The sequence below is a fragment of the Notolepis coatsorum genome (assembly GCF_963971535.1).
Source record: "Notolepis coatsorum genome assembly, chromosome: 1".
Taxonomy (NCBI): Eukaryota; Metazoa; Chordata; class Actinopteri; order Aulopiformes; family Paralepididae; genus Notolepis; species Notolepis coatsorum.
In genome coordinates, this window is record NC_140165.1 from 310,350,471 (window position 1) to 310,372,236 (window position 21,766).

The window sequence follows — 21,766 nt, forward strand, 5'->3', positions numbered from 1 at the left end:
CCAGACAGAAGAGATGGATAGATATTATATATTATTATTATTATTAGTGCTGTCAGGCGATAAAAAAATGTATCTAATTAATTACAGGATTTGTAATTAATTAATCTAATTAATCGCATTTTAATTGCATAACTATTTTATGCCTGATATTCTATAATCATATTTTAAATTGCATGTGTCCAGATGGCAGAATTCAGTACTGTATCTACAAAACCTTCTGTTTAATCATCTTCCATCTATTAATTTGCTTAGATTTTTCAGGTCTGGTCAATTTGAGCATGGTGTTATTCAGTCAAAGATAAAAAAAAATAAAAAATTTATTGATATTCTCATTTGGTTCATTATAATTTACTCAAGCCTAGTAACAGACACAGTATTTCTGACACTGGGAATACATTCCCTGAGATCCATAGATGTCCCTAGAATCAGATACCAAGAACATGCAAATGGACCATATTAAAAAAAAGTCTGAAAAGGTGTATTCTACGTTCTTATGGAATGAATAAGATTAAAAAAAATTATAAAAAAAAAAGAAATTATACATTTTGAGTTAATTTTCATAACGCGATAATTTGCTGTGTAATTAATTAATCTAATTAACACCATAAACTGACAGCCCTAATTATTATTAATCCCTTTAGGGAAATTAGGGTGTCGTAATCAGGGCTATTATAGCTTTGTATTTTTCATTCGTTTTTGTTGTTGTTTTCAATTCAGTTCGTTTTCCAGAGTGGGTTTTTATCGTTTCAGTGTAATTTGTATTGCTTTTTTTTTTTTTTTTTTTTTTTACTTTTTCTCTCATTTTTCTATATTTTCTCCCATCCCAATTTCGTATCATCCAATTCAACCCTCCCCTGTCACGAACGCTGTTTCTTGCCTCCCACAAGCCGGCTGCAATGTGGACTAAGTCATACATAGCACAAGTCCCCTCCGGTACTTGAGGTAACAGCAGTTGCATCTTTTCACCTGCGCAGCTCGATCTCTCAGTGACGAGGAGTAACGCGTGGGAGGCTCACGCTGCCCCCGACACTTCCTGATTCTACTGCGCAGGCGCACCAACCGACCTGTAGGAGTCGCTGTCCACAACGCCCGATCCCCACCCATCAGTTTCCCACCCCTAATACGGCCAATGTGTATTAGTATGAACGACCAGCTAAACTGAAAGCAGTGTGGAGCGCTGGGCTCGAACAGGCAAGCCCAGCGTTTCCGTCATTTGTGGCGAGCGCCTTGCCCACTACGCCACGTAGCCGCCATAATTTGTATTGCTTAAAGATGTTTAGTTTGTATTGGTTTTTATATAACGGCATGCAAATTTCTATTCTGATTGGCTGAAACAGTCAAGTTAGATGTGCTTATTTCTCATAACCCACGCTCGTGATCCCAGAACCCGCCAACAACCGAATTACAATCACTCCGCCAGTTCGACTTTGGCCAGAGAACTCCTGGGTCCTAATGTCCCTCAGGTTACATATATAAGAGTATAGTAAGTATTTGAACCCATTCCAAACCAGAAGAACTCGAGTGAATCCAGGTTAGCATTTGTACAATAATTTGTGTGTTTATGAGTGCTCTTTGATGCTGCATCAGACACAAACACAGACAGGAAGCAGCCTGCTATCAAGATGACATTTAATTTTTGAGGGCAGATTGTTTGCCATGCTGGGTTAGGTGATGGGTTAGGTGTGTGTGTGTGTGCATGCTCTCTTGAGTGCTGGTGGGTGAGGCTATGGCCATGCTCGCTATTCACATCACAAAACGAACCCCCCCACTCCCAAAATGTCAAGTTTATATTGTAATTTTCAGAATGATATTCATTGCCCCAGGCTGTTGCCGGGTAAAACAATTGGGCTGTTGCTCATTGGCTGTGCTGACCCCTGTAAATGCAGAGCGAAAGCCATTATCTTCGCCTACCGCAGACATAATGCTGTTGTTTAGTTTAGTAGTGATGCAATGCCAAGTAACACATAGCACTTTCAAGAGACATTGAAAAAACCTTTCATGACTTCTGAGGAAAATCCCCTATTGAAAGGGAGACAGTGTTGTAGTCGAGTCACTAAATCCCGAGGTCGAGTACCCAGTGTCCGAGTCCAAGTCCGAGTCACCAAAGCAAAACTGTACATTGGAATATTGACAAAACCATACTTGGTCATTTACTGTACATTGGAGGGGGTTGGGTTAGGACATTTACAGGGGCCAGTTTCGAATTGCAGTCTCCCGTAGGTGTTCTTTGAGAGTGGTTTTGAAAGTGGGTAGTGATTCACATTCCTTTACAGCTTTGGGTAGGGCGTTCCACATTGATGTGGCATAATTGCTAAACGTGTTTAGTCCCTTGTTTGAGCCGAATCTGGGTTTAACATGATTTGTGGAGCTCCCTCTGGTGTTGTGATTGTGGTATTCACTGACCTTTGGGAAGTATTTTGACATGTACATGGGTACCTTGGTCGTGTAGTGTATCTTGTAGACCAGGCCCATTGCAAGCTGCTGTACTCTGTCGTCTACTCTAAGCCATCCTCCTAGGTTGTCAAAGTGGGCAGGGGTGAGGTGGGTTCTAGGAGTAAGGTCAAGCCAAGCAGTAGTCTGACCAGTTTGTTTTGAGATGTTTGTAATTTTGTTTTTAGTGCCTTTGAGGTGCTTTGGTGCCATGAGGTGCAAGCATAGATTTCTGGTTGATACCTGTTCGTGTATAGAAAAAACAGTGCCATCAAGGTATCAACTGAATCATGTTGATCCCACCTGGTATCAAAGATTTGAGAGAAAAACTATGCCAAATGTTTTATTATTATTATATTTTTCTTTTCACAGCCAATCGCTACTGGTGCTATTGTATGCATGATGTGTTTGACGAATCAACAAGAGGCTCTTTATATCTTTACATAGAGATATAATAATAATGCAGGACCTCTTTAGGGGTCTTTATTCGGCATGCAACGACATGGGACATGCAATGGGCGGCACACACCCACAGGAATACATGCATTGTCTTTTTCTCAGTCGCCGATGCGATTGAGCTCAGCGCTTAACCCATCCCGTCGTCCTTCCTCCCAAGGGCAGCCGGGAGCAGACAGGGCCTTCTTCATGCTCCTGCCCATCTTCATCAAGGACACGACAGCGTCAGCGATCTGTTGTGCATGTTTTTCCATTGGGTTTTATCTTATCGGGGGGGGGGGGGGCCTTGCGAGCACAGGGGGAGAACATGCAAACACCACACAGAAAGGCCTGGGAGATACCCCACCTGGGTACCTGGCAGCGCGGAAACCTGGTCCCCAAGCGGGAATCGAACCCTGGACCTTCTTGCTGTGTGTGAGGGCTTGTACTGTGTGTTGTTTCTGGTAAAACCCGGAAGTAGTCAGTTTGTGCTGTTTATTTTTAACCCTAACCCTAACTGTTACGATTCACACATTTAGATGGCATGGTGGTGTGTAGAACCCAGATGCAGACAAGCGTGACACACAGGAGCATAATACGAAAAGAAAACACTTTGAAATGGGGAAAATAAAAGAGAGACCGTAGTCTCAAAAAGGAGATAAGCACAATGATAAACAACTAACAAGCACGACACATGGATCTTGCAGACGGCAAGAGTACTCACGGAACAAACGCAACAGTGAAACAGGAAACAGAAGTAATGACCCAGCAAAGGACAGCTGGGTTGACAACACTTAAATACCAGCACTAATTAGAGACAAGAGGATGATTAGTGAAATAACACACAGCTGGAGTAATGACTAAACATGAAACGTAGCAGGGGAAATATACAAAAACATGACAACACCAAACAGCACATAGATAGACACAAGGAGACAAAACTAAATTAGACAATGGGGCACAGTAAAGACAACAGATGAACACACAACAGATTGGTGATGACAGACAGGACATTAATAAATAAAAGACAACAAAGATGAATGCACTGAACTAGTCCACCTGGTGGTTGAGAGACATAGTTCAGGCGTGGGAAATGTCCATGGACAGATGAGGGTTGTGACGCAGGACCGGGGGGACCGTTACACCTAACCCTAACCTTAACCCTAACCCGCAACACGGAACACAGAAATGCAAATGCTGTCGAGTCCTCACTGCTTGTAAAAATAAACAGCACAAACTGACTACTTCCGGGTTTTACGGGAAACAACACACAGTACAAGTCCTCACACACAGTACAAGCCGGGGTTGCGGCACTGCAGATATAATGCTATTGCACTCAGTACCCACATTCCCACACATGAACAGATGGTCCCAACCAGAGTCGCTACTTTATTGTGTAATTGTGTGGGAATTTTATGCATACTTTGATGACACTTTTTATGGCTCTAAATGGTTCATAATAACCTGACCGAAAATGTTAATGTCTGCCTTTGACCAGCATATCTACATAATCACATACATAAACAGAGAGCAGGCAAACGAGAATGCAAACATATGGAAGTGCAATGGCCCATAGGCTATGGATTCTCTTATTTGACATTATTCATATATTTATATTTTCTCTCCATGCAATTGTGTTGGTTTAGTAGTTTGTTTTATTGTCCTGGGGGCAAGGCCGTGTGACACGTCTAGTCTGCACTGATCAAAGACGGCATGTGACGTATTCATGTGGATGAACAGCGATGGTTTCGGCATCAGGTCTATTTCTTCCGTGAGTGAATATTATCAGACACATATCAGATTAGAAAACCATCAAAGCTGGATAAATAAACACGTTATCAAGGTTTTTATATATTCTGCGTGAGGCGCACTGTGTGCCCCGTGACCACGTATAGAGGGCTTAATAATATCCAGCCATGTGCTCAATAAACTTCAGGACAACCATGTGACTGCCTCTGTGTCACATTGTTCTACAAGCTCGCAATTGCTTTTGGGTAAACCATTTATTTAATTCACGTTTTTATTTAATTTCTTTTATGCTTGATTTTGCACACAAAAGGGGTTTTCTTGCTCTGCTGATATGTTGTTGTTGTTGCTGGCTGTTGTTGTGGCTGCTGCTCCTCTCTAAAATGTTCTATTGCGTGTTTATGTGTAGTAACGTCAGTATGTAATGTCTACATGTATCCTTGTTATATGTCTGTATGGTTTGTTTGTGTTTCTCCTGTGTTTTTAAGCTCTGTACATTCAAGTCAAGTCAAGAGTTTTATTTGTCACGGCATACAAGTATACAATGAAATGCGGGTGGTCTTGCCCGCAACGATGTGCAATATAGTAGTACAACATATAATAGAATCCAATAAAACAACATTGTGCAATAAACAGGTAACATAGTAGGGCATAACGGTATTTGTACATAAGTTATTTACAGAGCATGGAGGACATGCTAGGTCCTTTGGTAGTGCAATACACTGTTACTGTTGCTATACTATTTTTTAAAGTGACCTTTCCTTTGTGGCCATAAGTGTGGGCGTGTGCAGCATGAGTGTGTGCTTGCTCATGTTAAAGTGGCTGCTAGTGTGCAAGCGTGTACAGCGTGCGTGTCGTGTGTGTGCTCATGTGTGCTTGTGTGTGGAGAGTTCAGTGTTCTGTGGCACTCAGTGTTCAAGGCTCTGATGGCATGGGGGAAGAAGCTGAGTCGAAGCCTCTCTGTCCTAGTAGCTGGTGTTCGCAGGTGTTTGCCTGACCTCAGCAGCTGGAACAGGCTGTTGTTGGGGTGGTGAGGGTCTTTCATTATTCTGCAGGCTCTGGATTTGCACCTCTTGTTGTATAGAACCTGCAGGGGAGGTAGTGCAATACCCGTGGTACGCTCGGCTGAGCGCACCACTCTCTGTAGGGCCTTCTTGTCCTGTGCCGTGCTGTTTCCATACCAGGCAGTGATGCTTCCAGTCATTATAATTCCAATTCAGTCAACTGAACATGGCAAATAAAGTCAACGTTAACCTCTTGATGAACAGCTGCCACTGGTCGATCACAACAACACAAGACTAATTCATCGTGTTCAATGACCCAAAACAGATCATCTGGTTTGTTTTAACCGTTGACGTAAAAATATAACACAAGTCCGCCACCAAGTGGCCAGTGAGAGGAATTCTTGCATCCCATTGTACTTCTGCACAGGTTGAAATGATCATTTGATTATTTGTTGTCTGCTATTAAGATGCTGCCAGTCCACTGTATGTTTCAATCTATCTTAGAAATGCAGCACGTGACGCACGTCCTGTGGTGGATGGAGACCGTTCTTAACATGCCAGATCCCAGAGGTTGGTGCCTTACGTCAATGGTACGTGGGGGGAAAAACCTTGTATATCATACTGCTCTCATCGGTATTGTAAGCTATTGTGAAAGTATTCTGGAGCAAATACCGACAATTCTGGAAAAAGGGGAGGAGGGGTTGGGATAGAGAGAGAGCGAGAGAGCAGGCGCATGTGAGAGAGAGAGAGAAAGAGAGAGTGAGAGAGAGAGAGAGAGAGCATGCAAGAGAGAGAAAGAGAGAGAGCATGCAAGAGAGAAATAGAGAGAGGGCATGCAAGAGAGAGAGAGCATGCAAGAGAGAGAGAGAGCACACAAGAGAGAGAGAAAGCAAGGGAGAGAGAGCATGCAAGAGAGAGAGCATGCAAGAGAGAGAGCACACAAGAGAGAGAGAAAGAGAGAGCATGCAAGAGAGAGAGAGCATGCAAGAGAGAGAGCACACAAGAGAGAGAGAAAGAGAGAGCATGCAAGAGAGAGAGAGCATGCAAGAGAGAGAGCACACAAGAGAGAGAGAGAACGCAAGGGAGAGAGAGCATGCAAGAGAGAGCATGCAAGAGAGAGAGCACACAAGAGAGAGAAAGAGAGAGCATGCAAGAGAGAGAGAGCATGCAAGAGAGAGAGAGCATGCAAGAGAGAGAGAGAAAGAGAGAGAGCACACAAGAGAGAGAGCATGCAAGGGAGAGAGAGCACACGGAGCACACAAGAGAGAGAGAGAGCACACGAGAGAGAGAGAGAGAGAGAGAGAGAGAGAGTGAATGTGTTTTTTTTCTTTCTTCACAGGGCCATGGAGAGGCTCACTGTGAGAACTATTCTTGATTATAGTCTGGGCTGCTAGCTGCTACCTATGGCTGCTACACCCTGTGGAGAGAGGAGGAGGAGGGAGATGCGATTACAGTATGTAGTAGTACAGTAGGCGAGGAGGTGTTGCTAGGGGGGCGTTTGGCAGTGGGACACTGGAGCATGTAGGTAAGGTAAGGAGACACAGGGGGGCTTTGAGGAGCTGGAAGGTGGGGCAGGAGGTGTGGGAGGGGAGGGGTAACAGGTGGGTGAAACATATAGCTGAACGCCTTTATCCGAAGCGACTTACAAGTTCTGTACAACAGGTCAGCAGGAAGGAAGGGTACAACTCTTTCAGCCGAGTAACGATGTTCGTCAAACAGTGTTGAAACTTGGGTGCTGCAGACTTGGGTGCATAGTCGTAAAGACATATTAGCATAGTAGGTAGTAATATAGGCAAGGAAGACTATTTAGAGTAGACAGTGGTTTGGGAGGTAGAGCGGTCGCCTGGTAATCAAAAGGTTCCCGGTTCGATTTCCGCTCCTCCCGGACAGCGTGTCAAAGTGTCCTTGAGCAAGACACTAAACCCCTAATTGCTCCCGATGAGCAGGTTGGCACCTTGCATGGTTGCCTCCTCCATCGGTGTGTGAAGGAATGGGTGAATGTGAGGAACAAAACAAATATGTAAGGGATAATGTATAGCTACGAGGTCATTGTCGCAAGATAATTAACCGACAGAGTTTAAAATACCGAGGCGCAGCGCCGAGGTGTTTTAAACGTCAGTGAAGGTCAATTATTGTGCGACAATGATCGAGTATAGCTATACATTATCCCGCTTATTACATGGCTAACTTACTAACAATATACCTAATCCATTTTACATCGACAAGACGAGATCAAATGCAGACGCAGTTCTGTTCTGGCTCCGCTGTCATCGTCACACACTCCGCTGTCAGTGCAGCCAGCAGGTGTGTCTGATTGGCTGCACTGATGCAGTGTGTCAGTGGCCTTGATTGCGAACAGCTGCGCACAGTGGTCATTATTGTTCCACAGAGGTCCGTTATCGAGTAATATCGGACCTCTGACGAGCGCTATTGACCAATCACAAGCAAGCATTTCGGCAAATGTGAAAACGCCATGTAATAAATATATGTAAAGCGCTTTGGATAAAAGCTGCTATATAAATTCACCATTTACCATTTACAAGACCACAAGATCACAACAGAATCCATCTAGTCAGGCTTTAAAGGAACACGCCAACATTTTGGGAAATCAGCTTACCGTCTTCTCCAGAGAGAGACAAGAAGATAGATACCAGTTTCCTCTCTGTGCGTTCAGTAGAAACCTATCTGGCTGCACGTTAGCCTAGCTTAGCACAATGAATGGAAGCGGACAGTGCCGGTTAGCCTTCGGGAGAGGTGTTAGTTGGACAATGCCTAGGCTAACTGGTATCTATCTTCTTGTCTCTCTCTGGGGAAGACAGGAAGTTAATTTCCCAAAATGTTGGCGTGTTCCTTTAATGTAATGTGTAATTGTAATGTGGTGACATACCTAAATAGCAATAGCAAAGTGGGACGGAGGACTGTCTTCTGTGTTGATGTAATACTGTGCCGACCCATCTGACACTGGCGTCGGTTAATAAATAGCAATAGGGTTGCTGTTCTCAAACCTTCCACTGTGGAGCGACTTTGAAATAATACAGGCTTTGAATGGTCTGGCCCCTCAGTGCCTACCTGGACTTCTCCACGTTCACACCCCAGTTAGAGCACTGAGGTCATGGAATGAGGTGCTTCTACAGTAGATGTCCCAAGGTCTAGAGACTAAATACTAAAGGTCAGTTAGAGCACTGAGGTCATCGAATGAGGTACTTCTAGATCCCAGGGTCTCTAGGCTAAAGACTAAAGGCGACCAAAAAAAAATCTAGTCTGCCCAGACCTTAGAGATTCTTAAAGGAACACTCCAACATTTTGGGAAATTAGCTTATTTGCCATCTACCCTGGAGTTAGACAAGAAGATACCAACCTTTTTCTTCTCTGTGCATGCAGTAGGAGTAGGAAGACGTTGGGAACTAGGCTAATGGAGGAACCTACTTCCAGTGACTGACGCTAAGCTAGGCTAACGGTGCGCGTCTTCCTACTCCTACTGCATGCACAGAGAAGAAAAAAGGTATGTATCTTCTTGTCTAACTCCAGGGTAGATGGCAAATAAGCTAATTTCCCAAAATGTTGGAGTTTTCCTTTAAATCGCGGCTGAAAACGCACTTGTTTTCATTGGCTTCATGAGGTTTGTTAACCCTTTCACTGCCACACTACAGAAGGTTAACGGTTACCGTCGGTAGTGTGATAGTAAAGGGTTAACCTTCCGTAGTGTGGCAGTAAAAAAGGGTTAACCTGATGTCGTGTGGCAGTGAAAGGGTTAACCTTCTGTGTATTGTTGCAGTGAAGGGGTTAACCGTTTTGTAGTGTGGCAGGGAAAGGGTTAAGCCATACATCCCCCGGTCCTGTTGTGACTATTTAGTGTATTTATTATTGTTATCGTATTTGACTTGTGCATTTTATATTGTATTTTGTATTTGTCCGTTTGTTTATACTGTAAAGCATGTCGGTGCAACTTCGGTTGATTTTAAATGTGCTATATATGGTGACCTTGACCTTGGAATATGACAATGTTTTCATCACACAATATTTTTCGTCTCTTATTAATAATGTTACCTCTTGGTGAACGTGTGCACGTGACGTGTGCAACTTCACATCTTCCGTAGGAGGAATGGGCATTTTCAATTATCTTTAGATCACGCTTATAAATCTCCTTCTAAACAATATGCTCCTCGAAGAAACTCCCTCGTGGAAGATCCCTGCCCGAGCAATAAAGACGTGCAAGCTAACATCGCATCAAGTGCAAATCCTTTTTGTTATTCTGCTTGTGCAAAACACCACCATGCCCAGCGACTTGACGGACATGTGTGTAGTGTATACAGTACACACAGAACCACCTCATGTGCATTTGAAAACATTTCCTTTACACAAGAACAACTTGGGGGGGGGGGGGGGGGGGGGGAGTGTGTCAGTCCCTCTCTCTACTCCGTCTGACTACCAAAGCTGTGTTTTGCACTGCCAGTTTCTCCCCTGCCAAAGTCATTAGCCGCTAATTCAGGGGTTTCTAGATTTCCTTTTGATAAGATCGCATCAGTGGAGAACAAGAGGGCTATAGTCTATAATATAGCCTCGCTAGTGTGGTTAGCGGAGATGGGGGGGGATAATCATAAATAGACAATGGCCCAGAGAGAGTGTGTGTATTGGTTGCTATCTTGAAGTAAAGCAATAGTCTTTCCCTCTTCTCCCATTCGCCCCCCCCCCCCCCCCCCCACCCTCTCCCTCGATACACATTCATCGCAAACGCCGGGATCTCCTTTACAGGCGTAAAGGGTTAACGTAATAAGAGTATACGCCTCCATCCATCCAAGTCATCTTTGGTGCCCTCTTTGCTCCGGTGGCCCGCTGGGTAAGTTAACTCGTCCGCTGCGTGGTCTCCACCGTGAACCTGCTCTGTAGTGGCTGGTGGCTGGCAGCCGGGGGGCCGGTGCCAGTGTTAACTCACCGGACAGCCAGCCAGGTGAGCGGCGCCGGGGTCCTCCGTGGCCCACGCTTGGCACGGTAAGCGGAACCGCTGCTGGTGTTGTGTGTGTGGTCTGAATAGGGGGGGGGGGGGCCCGAAACGGGGCTGCGAGGCTGGCGGGGTCGGGGTCGGGCACGGAGGACCCCAGAGGAACCCGGAGAGAGATGCATATCTGACTACCTTTCTCACTCCCTCGCGTCCTATTGGTCCCTTTATGGAATCTGTCTGCGGGGCAACCTGAGGACATATTCACTTGAGCCGCTGGGAAGGAGGGAGAGGGAAGGAGAGGGAGGGAGAGGGAGGGAAATAAGGAGGGAGAGAGAGATGTGAGAGGGAGAGAGAAGTAGAGAGGAGGGAGAGGGAGAGAGAGAAGGGAGAGAGAGGGAAGGAGGGAGAGAGGGAGGGAGAGGGGGGAGAGAGGGAGAGAAAGAGGAGTGAGAGGGGGGAGAGAAGGTGGGAGAGGAGGGAGAGGGAGAGAAAAGGAGGGTGAGGGAGAGAATGAGGGAGAGGGGGAGAAGGTGGGAGAGGGAGAGAGGAGGGAGAGAAGGAGGGAGAGGGAGAGAAGGATGAAGAGAAAAGGAGGGAGGGAGAGAGAGAGGAGGGATAGGGAAGGAGGGAGAGAGGAGAGAGAAGGAAGGAGAGAGGGGAGGGGGGAGAGATAAGGAGGGAGGGGGAGAGAGGAGGGAGAGAAGGAGGGAGAGAGGGGAGGGGGGAGAGATAAGGAGGGAGGGGGAGAGAGGAGGGAGAGAAGGAGGGAGGAGGAGAGAGGGCAAAAAGGAGAAAGCTGTCGGGTCTGTGAAGAGAAAGAGATATTGAAGATATTGATGACGAAGAAGACGAGAGAGAGAGGAAATATAAGATATATAAGTATTCATGTATTAGTTGAATATGAACTCTTGGGGGGGTTATACTGTGATATGTATTAGAACTCCTTAAGGAATAATGAGGATGAGGGAAAAGCTGTAACGGAATGCTGTTACGTTATATAAAAATGAATTTCTAAATTGTGCAATGATGCTGTTCAATCTGTAAAAAAAAAAAAAAAAAAAAATGATCTTAAAACCCTGTGACCCTCACCTCCCACCACCACCACCACACCTCCTTCCATCCATCCATCCAACTTTCATCTCACCTCTCCTCTCCGTTTCCCTCTTTCATTTCCCGTCTTCCTGCTCCTTTCTCGCCGGTCATGGATCCCTCCAGGTCTTTGACCGCTGAGGCATGTCGTCTGGTGCCGCGCTGCTCGCTGCTTTCTCATCGGAGTCGCTCCGGGGTCAGACTGTTATACCGACGAACACAAAGTCCCTTTTCTTGTACAAATAAATAATAATGATATAAAATAATAATGAAAAGAAAACTTGAACTATGTAAATAACTAGTTGTCTTGCCATATTAAATAGTATAAGATAAGATATTCCTTTATTGATCCCCTTGGGGGAAATTCAGGCATCGTAGCAGCATGGGGGGGAGGGGGGGAGGTACAGGTACTGTATAGGCAGGGTAATGGTAGAAAACATAAATACAGGCAATATAATTATAGTACAGTATAGGAAAGTTAAAACAGGCAGTGTAAACAATATAATTAACTCTGAATTAACAGTATCTCGGTACATTTACATTTTGTCATTTAGCTGACGTTTTTTTTAACCAAAGCGACTTACACGTTTTTTGTCCGACAAGTCAGCAGGAAGGAAGGGCACGACTCTGTCAGGTGAGTAACAATGTTCATCGAAGTGTTCAAACTTGCAGTGCTTCAGTGTCGAGTGTATGTTAGTATAGTTAGAAAGAGTGCATGACAGTAGAGGGTGGTACTGCCACAGCGTATGCATTATATTTAATATATATAATATTATGCATCATATTTTGGAATAATGTTGTGTAGAGAGCTGGTGGTCACGGTGATCGGGCGAGCATGTCACCTGCACCACAAGACGAGAGAGCTAATCTGTCTCCTTCGACGACGACGGCTCAGGTGTAGCAGTGAGAGGGGGATTATCAGCTTTTATACGGCTAAAGCTTTCTGCTGGACGTCCACCAAGACACAAACGATAGAGTTCCCTGTTGCACTGCCTCTATTTATCTATACTCTCTCTCTCTCTCTATTTTGGTATAATAGTGATATTGTTTTTGACTTAATTGTTGAATTAAACTGAATTGAACTAGAAATGGTTCATTCTTAGTTAAGTATTTGTTTGATTTTGTGTGAAGGGCGGACTAGCAAAGTAAGATTTTCATCGTACGTCCGTTTAACTGTGCACATGACAATAAACAATCCTTACCAAAGAGAAATACTTTTTGGTATCGGATCATAGACTATAAGTATAGGAAGGGTATAAGATATTTTTGATTATCTTTACGCATGCTATTTTACACAAACCCTGACAATAAACCGTGTCTACCTCATTTTAGCATTTTCTATTTTTTTTTGCATTTTTTTTTTTTTTTTTGCATTTTGTACGTTTTGTTTAGTGTTTGGTCTTTTACTCTTTTACTGTATGAGCCGGCACAATCTCAGAAGGCTCATACAGAACCAAGCATTTCACTATAATGTACATGTAGCTTATATGTGACAAAGAAAACAAAGCGTGAAAATTGAAACTGGAACGTGAACTTGAAAAACAGTGGTAATCTAGGGGTTAACCTAAAAAAGCATGCGATGATGTGTATCTCGTCGCCGTGAACGTGCGCGACACTGAGCCGCACTACAGTATAGAATCTGTATGGCTCAGGTGTTGCCCATGTCCTCTCGCGCCGCCCTCTCGGCTTGGCTCCAGTCCCACCGTAAGAGCAGGGTAGCGGGGTGACTGTCGGTGGAATTCCTCCCATATCGGATGACCCGCTGCCCCGCGGCCTTTGCCCCCCGCCCAGCCCGCGGCGAGGGAGTGCTTCTGGCGGCCGTTGTATCCCGTATCACAAAAGCACCTTTTTACACAACAGGGGGGTACAGAGAACGGGCTCACGGCGCACTGGTTCTGCTTGGGTCGGCTCTAGCCCGCCCGTAGATTAGCATGTCGTTGGGTTTCAGACCTCCCCCCGCTCTCCCAGAAAACACCCTCATTGGTGGGGGTTGCTCCTTCGCCCCCCCAGGCCTGGCAGAGATATGAGAGAGAGACCAGGGGGCTTTCTGGTGCCGTCTCCAAGCCACTGCTTCAGAAGAGGATAAATGAATACATCACGCGGGCACAACAGGGTAAGTTTTACCTAACAGTATAATGGTATTCGTATAGTGTTCTCATGATTTGTCATGCGTTTTTCCTGACAATACGGTGTATGCCATAAACACGCCTCATTGGCCAGGCATTTAATGATAATTAAACATGTTAATTTATTACAATCACCTGTTGTTTGCCTACCAAGATGTCTGCATGATTATGTAATCTGTGAGGGTTCATATGTGGTCATGGAAGACCTGGAATAGAAATTTTATAATGGTATTTTCCAGGCCTTGAAAATGTATGGAAAATGACACATATCCAAGCTGCTTTGGAGATGTCATAGAAATGTATTCAATATATATATATATGTTTTTTTTCCAAGTCTGTAATGTCGGGTTTGGATACAGATTGGCCTAGATCTGGTTACCTTTGACGGAATACCAACCCAAACACCACATTTTCTGATTACGTAAATCTACAGTTATAGTGGTCGCTTGTCAAAACAACACCAGTGAAACAGTCAAAAGATTTAAACGTTTGAACATTTACACAGACACGTCTCGTCGTAGTGTAAATTACACCATATGTCCTGGAAAAGTGATGGAAGTCATTTGATATGGGGGGAAAAGTGTATGAACCCTCAACAGTTCAGTTGTGTGAGAAGGTGAAAACAACATTATTAAACCGTAATTTGGATGGGTTATAGCTCACTAAGGACATTTACAGACATACACATAGATAAGAGCAAAGATATGAGGAATATAGATAGAAAGAAAGAAAGAAAGAAAGAAAGAAAGAAAGAAAGAAAGAAAGAAAGAAAGAAAGAAAGAAAGAATAAGTAGAAAAGGATTGTAGAGGATAAAAAAAAATGTTATTTAATTTAATTTCAAACATTTATTTAAACTCGAAAGGCAACTGAGGTTTCCCTCATTTACAGTCATGTCGAGTGTACATACAGAAATAAGCAACAACAAAAAAAAACATAAAATCACACAGCATCTAAAATCATAACAATGCTAACTCTACGGATGAGAGGAAATTCTTTGATGCAATGATGAGACTTAACCTGTGAGACACTGTAACGACGTCCTCCACATCAGCCAAAGGGGTCGCGACCTATCATCCTTTACTTTGTAAAGACCTCTATAGTCCAAAAGTGGGCAGGAGGAATGAACACAAGATTGTGTGTGCGTGCGTGTGTGTGTGTGTGTGCGTGCGTGTGTGTAAACTCATCCGGTGGCGACAGACAGTGCCGATCGTGTGGTAATTGGAAGGTTCCCGGTTCGATTCCCGATCCTCCCGGGTAGCGCGTCGAAGTGTCCTTGAGCAAGAAGACGCGTAACCCCGCACCTTGCACGGTCGATCGCCTCCGCCGTCGGTGTGTGAATGTGTGGTGTGAGTGAACGCGTAAAAGAAAGTGAGAAACAAAAAAAATTGTAAAGTGCTTTGGATAAAAGCTACTATATATAAAAAACGCAGCCATTTTACCATTCATTCACCATCATCCTCCTCCGCCCTCAGATCCCAGTCAACCATGAGGATTATCTCGGCCCTTGTCGTCGCGGTGGCGGTGGTGGCGGTGCTCACGGTCGCCCAGAGACCACAGACGACCCAGAAACCCAAGTACCTGTACACCAAGAAGCCCCTTCCTCACCGTGAGCTGCCCCAGATCACCCTGCACGCTGCTCCCCTGACCACCAAGGCTCTGAGGGCGGAGACCACGCGTGCCCGGCCCCGCCCGCCCGCCACCACCACCACGGACAGCCCCGCCTACCCCAGCGACGTCTTCCCCGACTACTACACGGAGAACACGGGCGCCCCCGGTGGCGGGCACGATAATTACACCCTGGATTATAACGAGTGCTACTTCAACTTCTGCGAATGCTGCCCACCGGAGAGGGGTCCCAGGGGGGCGAAGGGGGACAGAGGACTGCCAGGTATATGCATGTATCCAGTTAATAATAATGATGACTGGAACTCTCTCCAAAACTCCCTTGAACTTTCATTACTTCTATGCAGAAACTGCAACAGTCCCCATTCTCTCTCTCTCTCTCTCTCTCTCTCTCTCTCTCTCTCTCACACTTGCAACTGTCACGCAACCTTTTAACTGTAATTCCACTGTTCTGCTTCATGTATGTATCGTGTATCATGTAGTATGTAATTTAATTTGGTTGTTTGTTTGGTGCATGTGTGTTTTAATTGACCTGCCTAGTTAAATAAAGGTTAAATAAGATAAATAAATACTTCTCTTTATTTTTTTTATACATAATCATCCAATACATTTTTCTTTTTTTATAGGTGCATCGGGTGAAAAGGGTGCCCAGGGGCAGAGGGGGTTTCCAGGACAACCGAATTTGAGCAGTATGGGATTAAAAGGAGACACGGGTAAATATAATGCGATTATGCAGCAATGCTGATTACTTGGGAATATATTCACAACAGTGGATTTCACAGATTTCATAACTCCTCCTCCTCCTGCCTTCACATATCATAACTCCTCCTCCTCCTGCCTTCACATATCATAACTCCTCCTCCTCCTGTCTTCACATATCATAACTCCTCCTCCTCCTGCCTTTACGTATCATAACCCTCCTCCTCCTGTCTTCACATATCATAACTCCTCCTCCTCCTGCCTTCACATATCATAACTCCTCCTCCTGCCTTCACATATCATAACTCCTCCTCCTGAACTGCCTTCACATATCATAACTCCTCCTCCTGCCTTCACATATCATAACTCCTCCTCCTGAACTGCCTTCACATATCATAACTCCTCCTCCTGAACTGCCTTCACATATCATAACTCCTCCTCCTCCTGCCTTCACATATCATAACTCCTCCTCCTGCCTTCACATATCATAACTCCTCCTCCTGCCTTCACATATCATAACTCCTCCTCCTGCCTTCACATATCATAACTCCTCCTCCTCCTACCTTCACATATCATAACTCCTCCTCCTGAACTGCCTTCACATATCATAACTCCTCCTCCTCCTGCCTTCACATATCATAACTCCTCCTCCTCCTGCCTTCACATATCATAACTCCTCCTCCTGCCTTCACATATCATAACTCCTCCTCCTGAACTGCCTTCACATATCATAACTCCTCCTCCTGAACTGCCTTCACATATCATAACTCCTCCTCCTCCTGTCTTCACATATCATAACTCCTCCTCCTGCCTTCACATATCATAACTCCTCCTCCTGCCTTCACATATCATAACTCCTCCTCCTCCTGCCTTCACATATCATAACTCCTCCTCCTGCACTGCCTTCACATATCATAACTCCTCCTCCTCCTGTCTTCACATATCATAACTCCTCCTCCTGAACTGCCTTCACATATCATAACTCCTCCTCCTGCCTTCACATATCATAACTCCTCCTCCTCCTGCCTTCACATATCATAACTCCTCCTCCTCCTGCCTTCACATATCATAACTCCTCCTCCTGCCTTCACATATCATAACTCCTCCTCCTGTCTTCACATATCATAACTCCTCCTCCTGCACTGTCTTCACATATCATAACTCCTCCTCCTCCTGCCTTCACATATCATAACTCCTCCCACCTTCACATATCATAACTCCTCCTCCTGTCTTCACATATCATAACTCCTCCTCCTGCACTGCCTTCACATATGATAACTCCTCCTCCTGCCTTCACATATCATAACTCCTCCTCCTCCTGCCTTCACATATAATAACTCCTCCTCCTCCTGTCTTCACATATCATAACTCCTCCTCCTGTCTTCACATATCATAACTCCTCCTCCTCCTGCCTTCACATATCATAACTCCTCCTCCTCCTGCCTTCACATATCATAACTCCTCCTCCTCCTGCCTTCACATATCATAACTCCTCCTCCTCCTGCCTTCACATATCATAACTCCTCCTCCTCCTGTCTTCACATATCATAACTCCTCCTCCTGTCTTCACATATCATAACTCCTCCTCCTGCCTTCACATATCATAACTCCTCCTCCTCCTGCCTTCACATATCATAACTCCTCCTCCTCCTGCCTTCACATATCATAACTCCTCCTGTCTTCACATATCATAACTCCTCCTCCTGAACTGTCTTCACATATCATAACTCCTCCTCCTCCTGTCTTCACATATCATAACTCCTCCTCCTGCCTTCACATATCATAACTCCTCCTCCTCCTCCTCCTGCCTTCACATATCATAACTCCTCCTCCTGTCTTCACATATCATAACTCCTCCTCCTGCCTTCACATATCATAACTCCTCCTCCTGAACTGCCTTCACATATCATAACTCCTCCTCCTCCTGCCTTCACATATCATAACTCCTCCTCCTCCTGCCTTCACATATCATAACTCCTCCTCCTGCCTTCACATATCATAACTCCTCCTCCTGCCTTCACATATCATAACTCCTCCTCCTGCCTTCACATATCATAACTCCTCCTCCTGCCTTCACATATCATAACTCCTCCTCCTCCTGTCTTCACATATCATAACTCCTCCTCCTGCCTTCACATATAACTCCTCCTCCTGTCTTCACATGTCATAACTCCTCCTCCTGCACTGTCTTCACATATCATAACTCCTCCTCCTCCTGGCTTCACATATCATAACTCCTCCTCCTCCTGTCTTCACATATCATAACTCCTCCTCCTGCCTTCACATGTCATAACTCCTCCTCCTGCCTTCACATATCATAACTCCTCCTCCTGTCTTCACATATCATAACTCCTCCTCCTCCTGCCTTCACATATCATAACTCCTCCTCCTGCACTGTCTTCACATATCATAACTCCTCCTCCTCCTGCCTTCACATATCATAACTCCTCCTCCTGCACTGTCTTCACATATCATAACTCCTCCTCCTCCTGCCTTCACATATCATAACTCCTCCTCCTCCTGCCTTCACATATCATAACTCCTCCTCCTCCTGCCTTCACATATAACTCCTCCTCCTGTCTTCACATGTCATAACTCCTCCTCCTGCCTTCACATATCATAACTCCTCCTCCTGCACTGTCTTCACATATCATAACTCCTCCTCCTCCTGCCTTCACATATCATAACTCCTCCTCCTCCTGCCTTCACATATCATAACTCCTCCTCCTGCACTGTCTTCACATATCATAACTCCTCCTCCTCCTGGCTTCACATATCATAACTCCTCCTCCTCCTGCCTTCACATATCATAACTCCTCCTCCTGTCTTCACATATCATAACTCCTCCTCCTCCTGCCTTCACATATCATAACTCCTCCTCCTCCTGCCTTCACATATCATAACTCCTCCTCCTGCACTGTCTTCACATATCATAACTCCTCCTCCTCCTGCCTTCACATATCATAACTCCTCCTCCTGCACTGTCTTCACATATCATAACTCCTCCTCCTCCTGGCTTCACATATCATAACTCCTCCTCCTCCTGTCTTCACATATCATAACTCCTCCTCCTGCCTTCACATGTCATAACTCCTCCTCCTGCCTTCACATATCATAACTCCTCCTCCTGTCTTCACATATCATAACTCCTCCTCCTCCTGCCTTCACATATCATAACTCCTCCTCCTCCTGCCTTCACATATCATAACTCCTCCTCCTGCACTGCCTTCACATATCATAACTCCTCCTCCTGCCTTCACATATCATAACTCCTCCTCCTGCCTTCACATATCATAACTCCTCCTCCTGCCTTCACATATCATAACTCCTCCTCCTGAACTGCCTTCACATATCATAACTCCTCCTCCTGCCTTCACATATCATAACTCCTCCTCCTGCACTGCCTTCACATATCATAACTCCTCCTCCTGCCTTCACATATCATAACTCCTCCTCCTCCTGCCTTCACATATAATAACTCCTCCTCCTGCCTTCACATATCATAACTCCTCCTCCTCCTGCCTTCACATATCATAACTCCTCCTCCTGCCTTCACATATCATAAATCTTCTGAGCATCTTGTGTTTGTATTAGCAGGTCCTGGGGTTTATGTTTAGGCTTAGATGTGAAGCATCTTAGTCACTTAGTCAGTCAGTTACCTCACTCACTCACTCACTCAGACACAAGACACTTAACCCCTAACTGCTCCCGATGAGCAGGTTAGCACCTTGCATGGTCACCTCCACTCGGTGTGTGAGTGAACGGGTGAATGTGAGGAACAAATTGTAAAGCGCTTTGGATAAAAGTTGCTATATAAATGCACCATTTGCTCATTCTGCCTCTAGTGGCGGGTCACAGACATGGCAATTTGACACTGCGCGTCCATGAATCATTACTATGTGATCCACATCCAACAGTGATGATTGCAACCTCCCCCCAAAGAAATGCGAGTGTCTTGGGATTCCTTATTTATTTTACCATCAATCTTTGTCAATGTCTTTTCTATTAGGGGACAAAGGGCCTACAGGAAACACCGGGCCGGCTGGAACGCCAGGATTTCCGGGAAAACCAGGAGAGAAAGGTAGAGAGACGCAGTAGCCTGTATTGATGAGGATCCACTCTAGTTTTTGTCTTCGCCAGACTGACACACAGTCTTCCTCATGGTTACAGGTGACGTTGGATCCAAAGGAGAGAGAGGTGAGACAGGCTACGGCGGGGTCAACGGTGACAGAGGTGAGAAAGGTGACACTGGCCAGAACGGGACCGCTGGGGACAGAGGAGAACCAGGAAGACCGGGGCCAACCGGACCCCCGGGACTGGCCGGGGAGCCGGGCCTGAAGGGAGACAGGGGGGACAAAGGAGACTGCGGTACCCTCGGCGAGAGAGGACTGAAGGGCGAGATAGGGGACTCCGGGCCTCCCGGCATGCCAGGAGGAGTGGGCCCTCCCGGGGTCAACGGTAAGTTCGGCCCCCAGGGCGCCGCGGGCGTCCGGGGGGATCCGGGCCCTCCGGGGCCCCACGGGGAACCGGGGATGCGAGGGGCGCAGGGAGCCCACGGGATGCGGGGCATGTTCGGGCCGAAGGGGGACAGGGGCCCCCCCGGGATGAGGGGGGACCGGGGGCCCCGGGGCATGAAGGGCGCCAAGGGGGGCGGGACGGCCGTCCTCCCGAAGCGGTCCGCCTTCAGCGTGGGCCTCACGCCCAGCAAGTCCTTCCCGCCCTCCGGCTTCCCGGTGCGCTTCGACAAGGTCTTCTACAACAACGAGGGCCACTACAACGTGTCGTCCAGCAGCTTCACGGTGGTGCACGCCGGCGTCTACGTCTTCTCCTTCCACATCACCGTGCGCAACAAGCCCCTGCGCGCCGCCCTGGTGGTGAACGGCGCGCGGCGCGTGCGGATGAGAGACTCGCTGTACGGCCAGGACATCGACCAGGCGTCCACCCTGGTGCTGCTGGGCCTGGCGGCGGGGGACGAGGTGTGGCTGGAGACGCTGCGGGACTGGAACGGGGCGTACGCCAGCAGCGAGGACGACAGCCTCTTCTCCGGCTTCCTGCTGTACTCGGACAAGCCCTGACACCGTGACCTCCGCTGTGGCGGTGGTGGTGGTGGTGGTCCCGCGGTCCCGTTTTGTCTGTCACGCCACGTCGCTATTTAAACACAGAACACGTACATGCTGCGGCATGGGGGATGGTGGCGGAAGGCCATGTGCTCTCGTTTGAAAACGAGAAGGGCTGTATTGAAATGACCGTTGTAAATGTCCAAATTAATTTCATTTCAGTTGTGTATAAGTTTTCATTTAGGCTACCACATTGTTTTTTTCAGTTATATCTACGTTTTAATTTAGCCTACCACATTGGTTTTTGTTCATTTCAGTTGTATCCAAGTTTTAATTTAGCCTACCACATTGGTTTTTGTTCATTTCAGTTGTATCCAAGTTTTAATTTAGGCTATACCACATTGGTTTTTGTTCATTTCAGTTGTATCCAAGTTTTAATTTAGGCTACCACATTGGTTTTTGTTCATTTCAGTTGTATCCAAGTTTTTATTTAGGCTACCACATTGGTTTTTGTCCATTTCAGTTGTGTATACGTTTTTATTTAGGCTACCACATTGGTTTTTCTTTTTAATTTCAGTTGTATCTAAGCTTTCATTTAGGCTACCACATTTTTTCTT

At 45.9% G+C, this 21,766-nt stretch overlaps 1 protein-coding gene across 1 annotated transcript; it reads left to right on the plus strand.

The window, feature by feature from the left end:
• Positions 1-15,255: 15,255 nt before the first annotated feature.
• Positions 15,256-21,167, plus strand: otol1b (otolin 1b; the record flags this gene model as incomplete). The annotated part of the gene is made up of 2 exons (XM_084311388.1): positions 15,256-15,658; positions 20,263-21,167. 2 exons carry the CDS (start codon positions 15,256-15,258, stop codon positions 21,165-21,167), a joined length of 1,308 nt encoding a protein of 435 aa, XP_084167514.1.
• Positions 21,168-21,766: the final 599 nt, after the last annotated feature.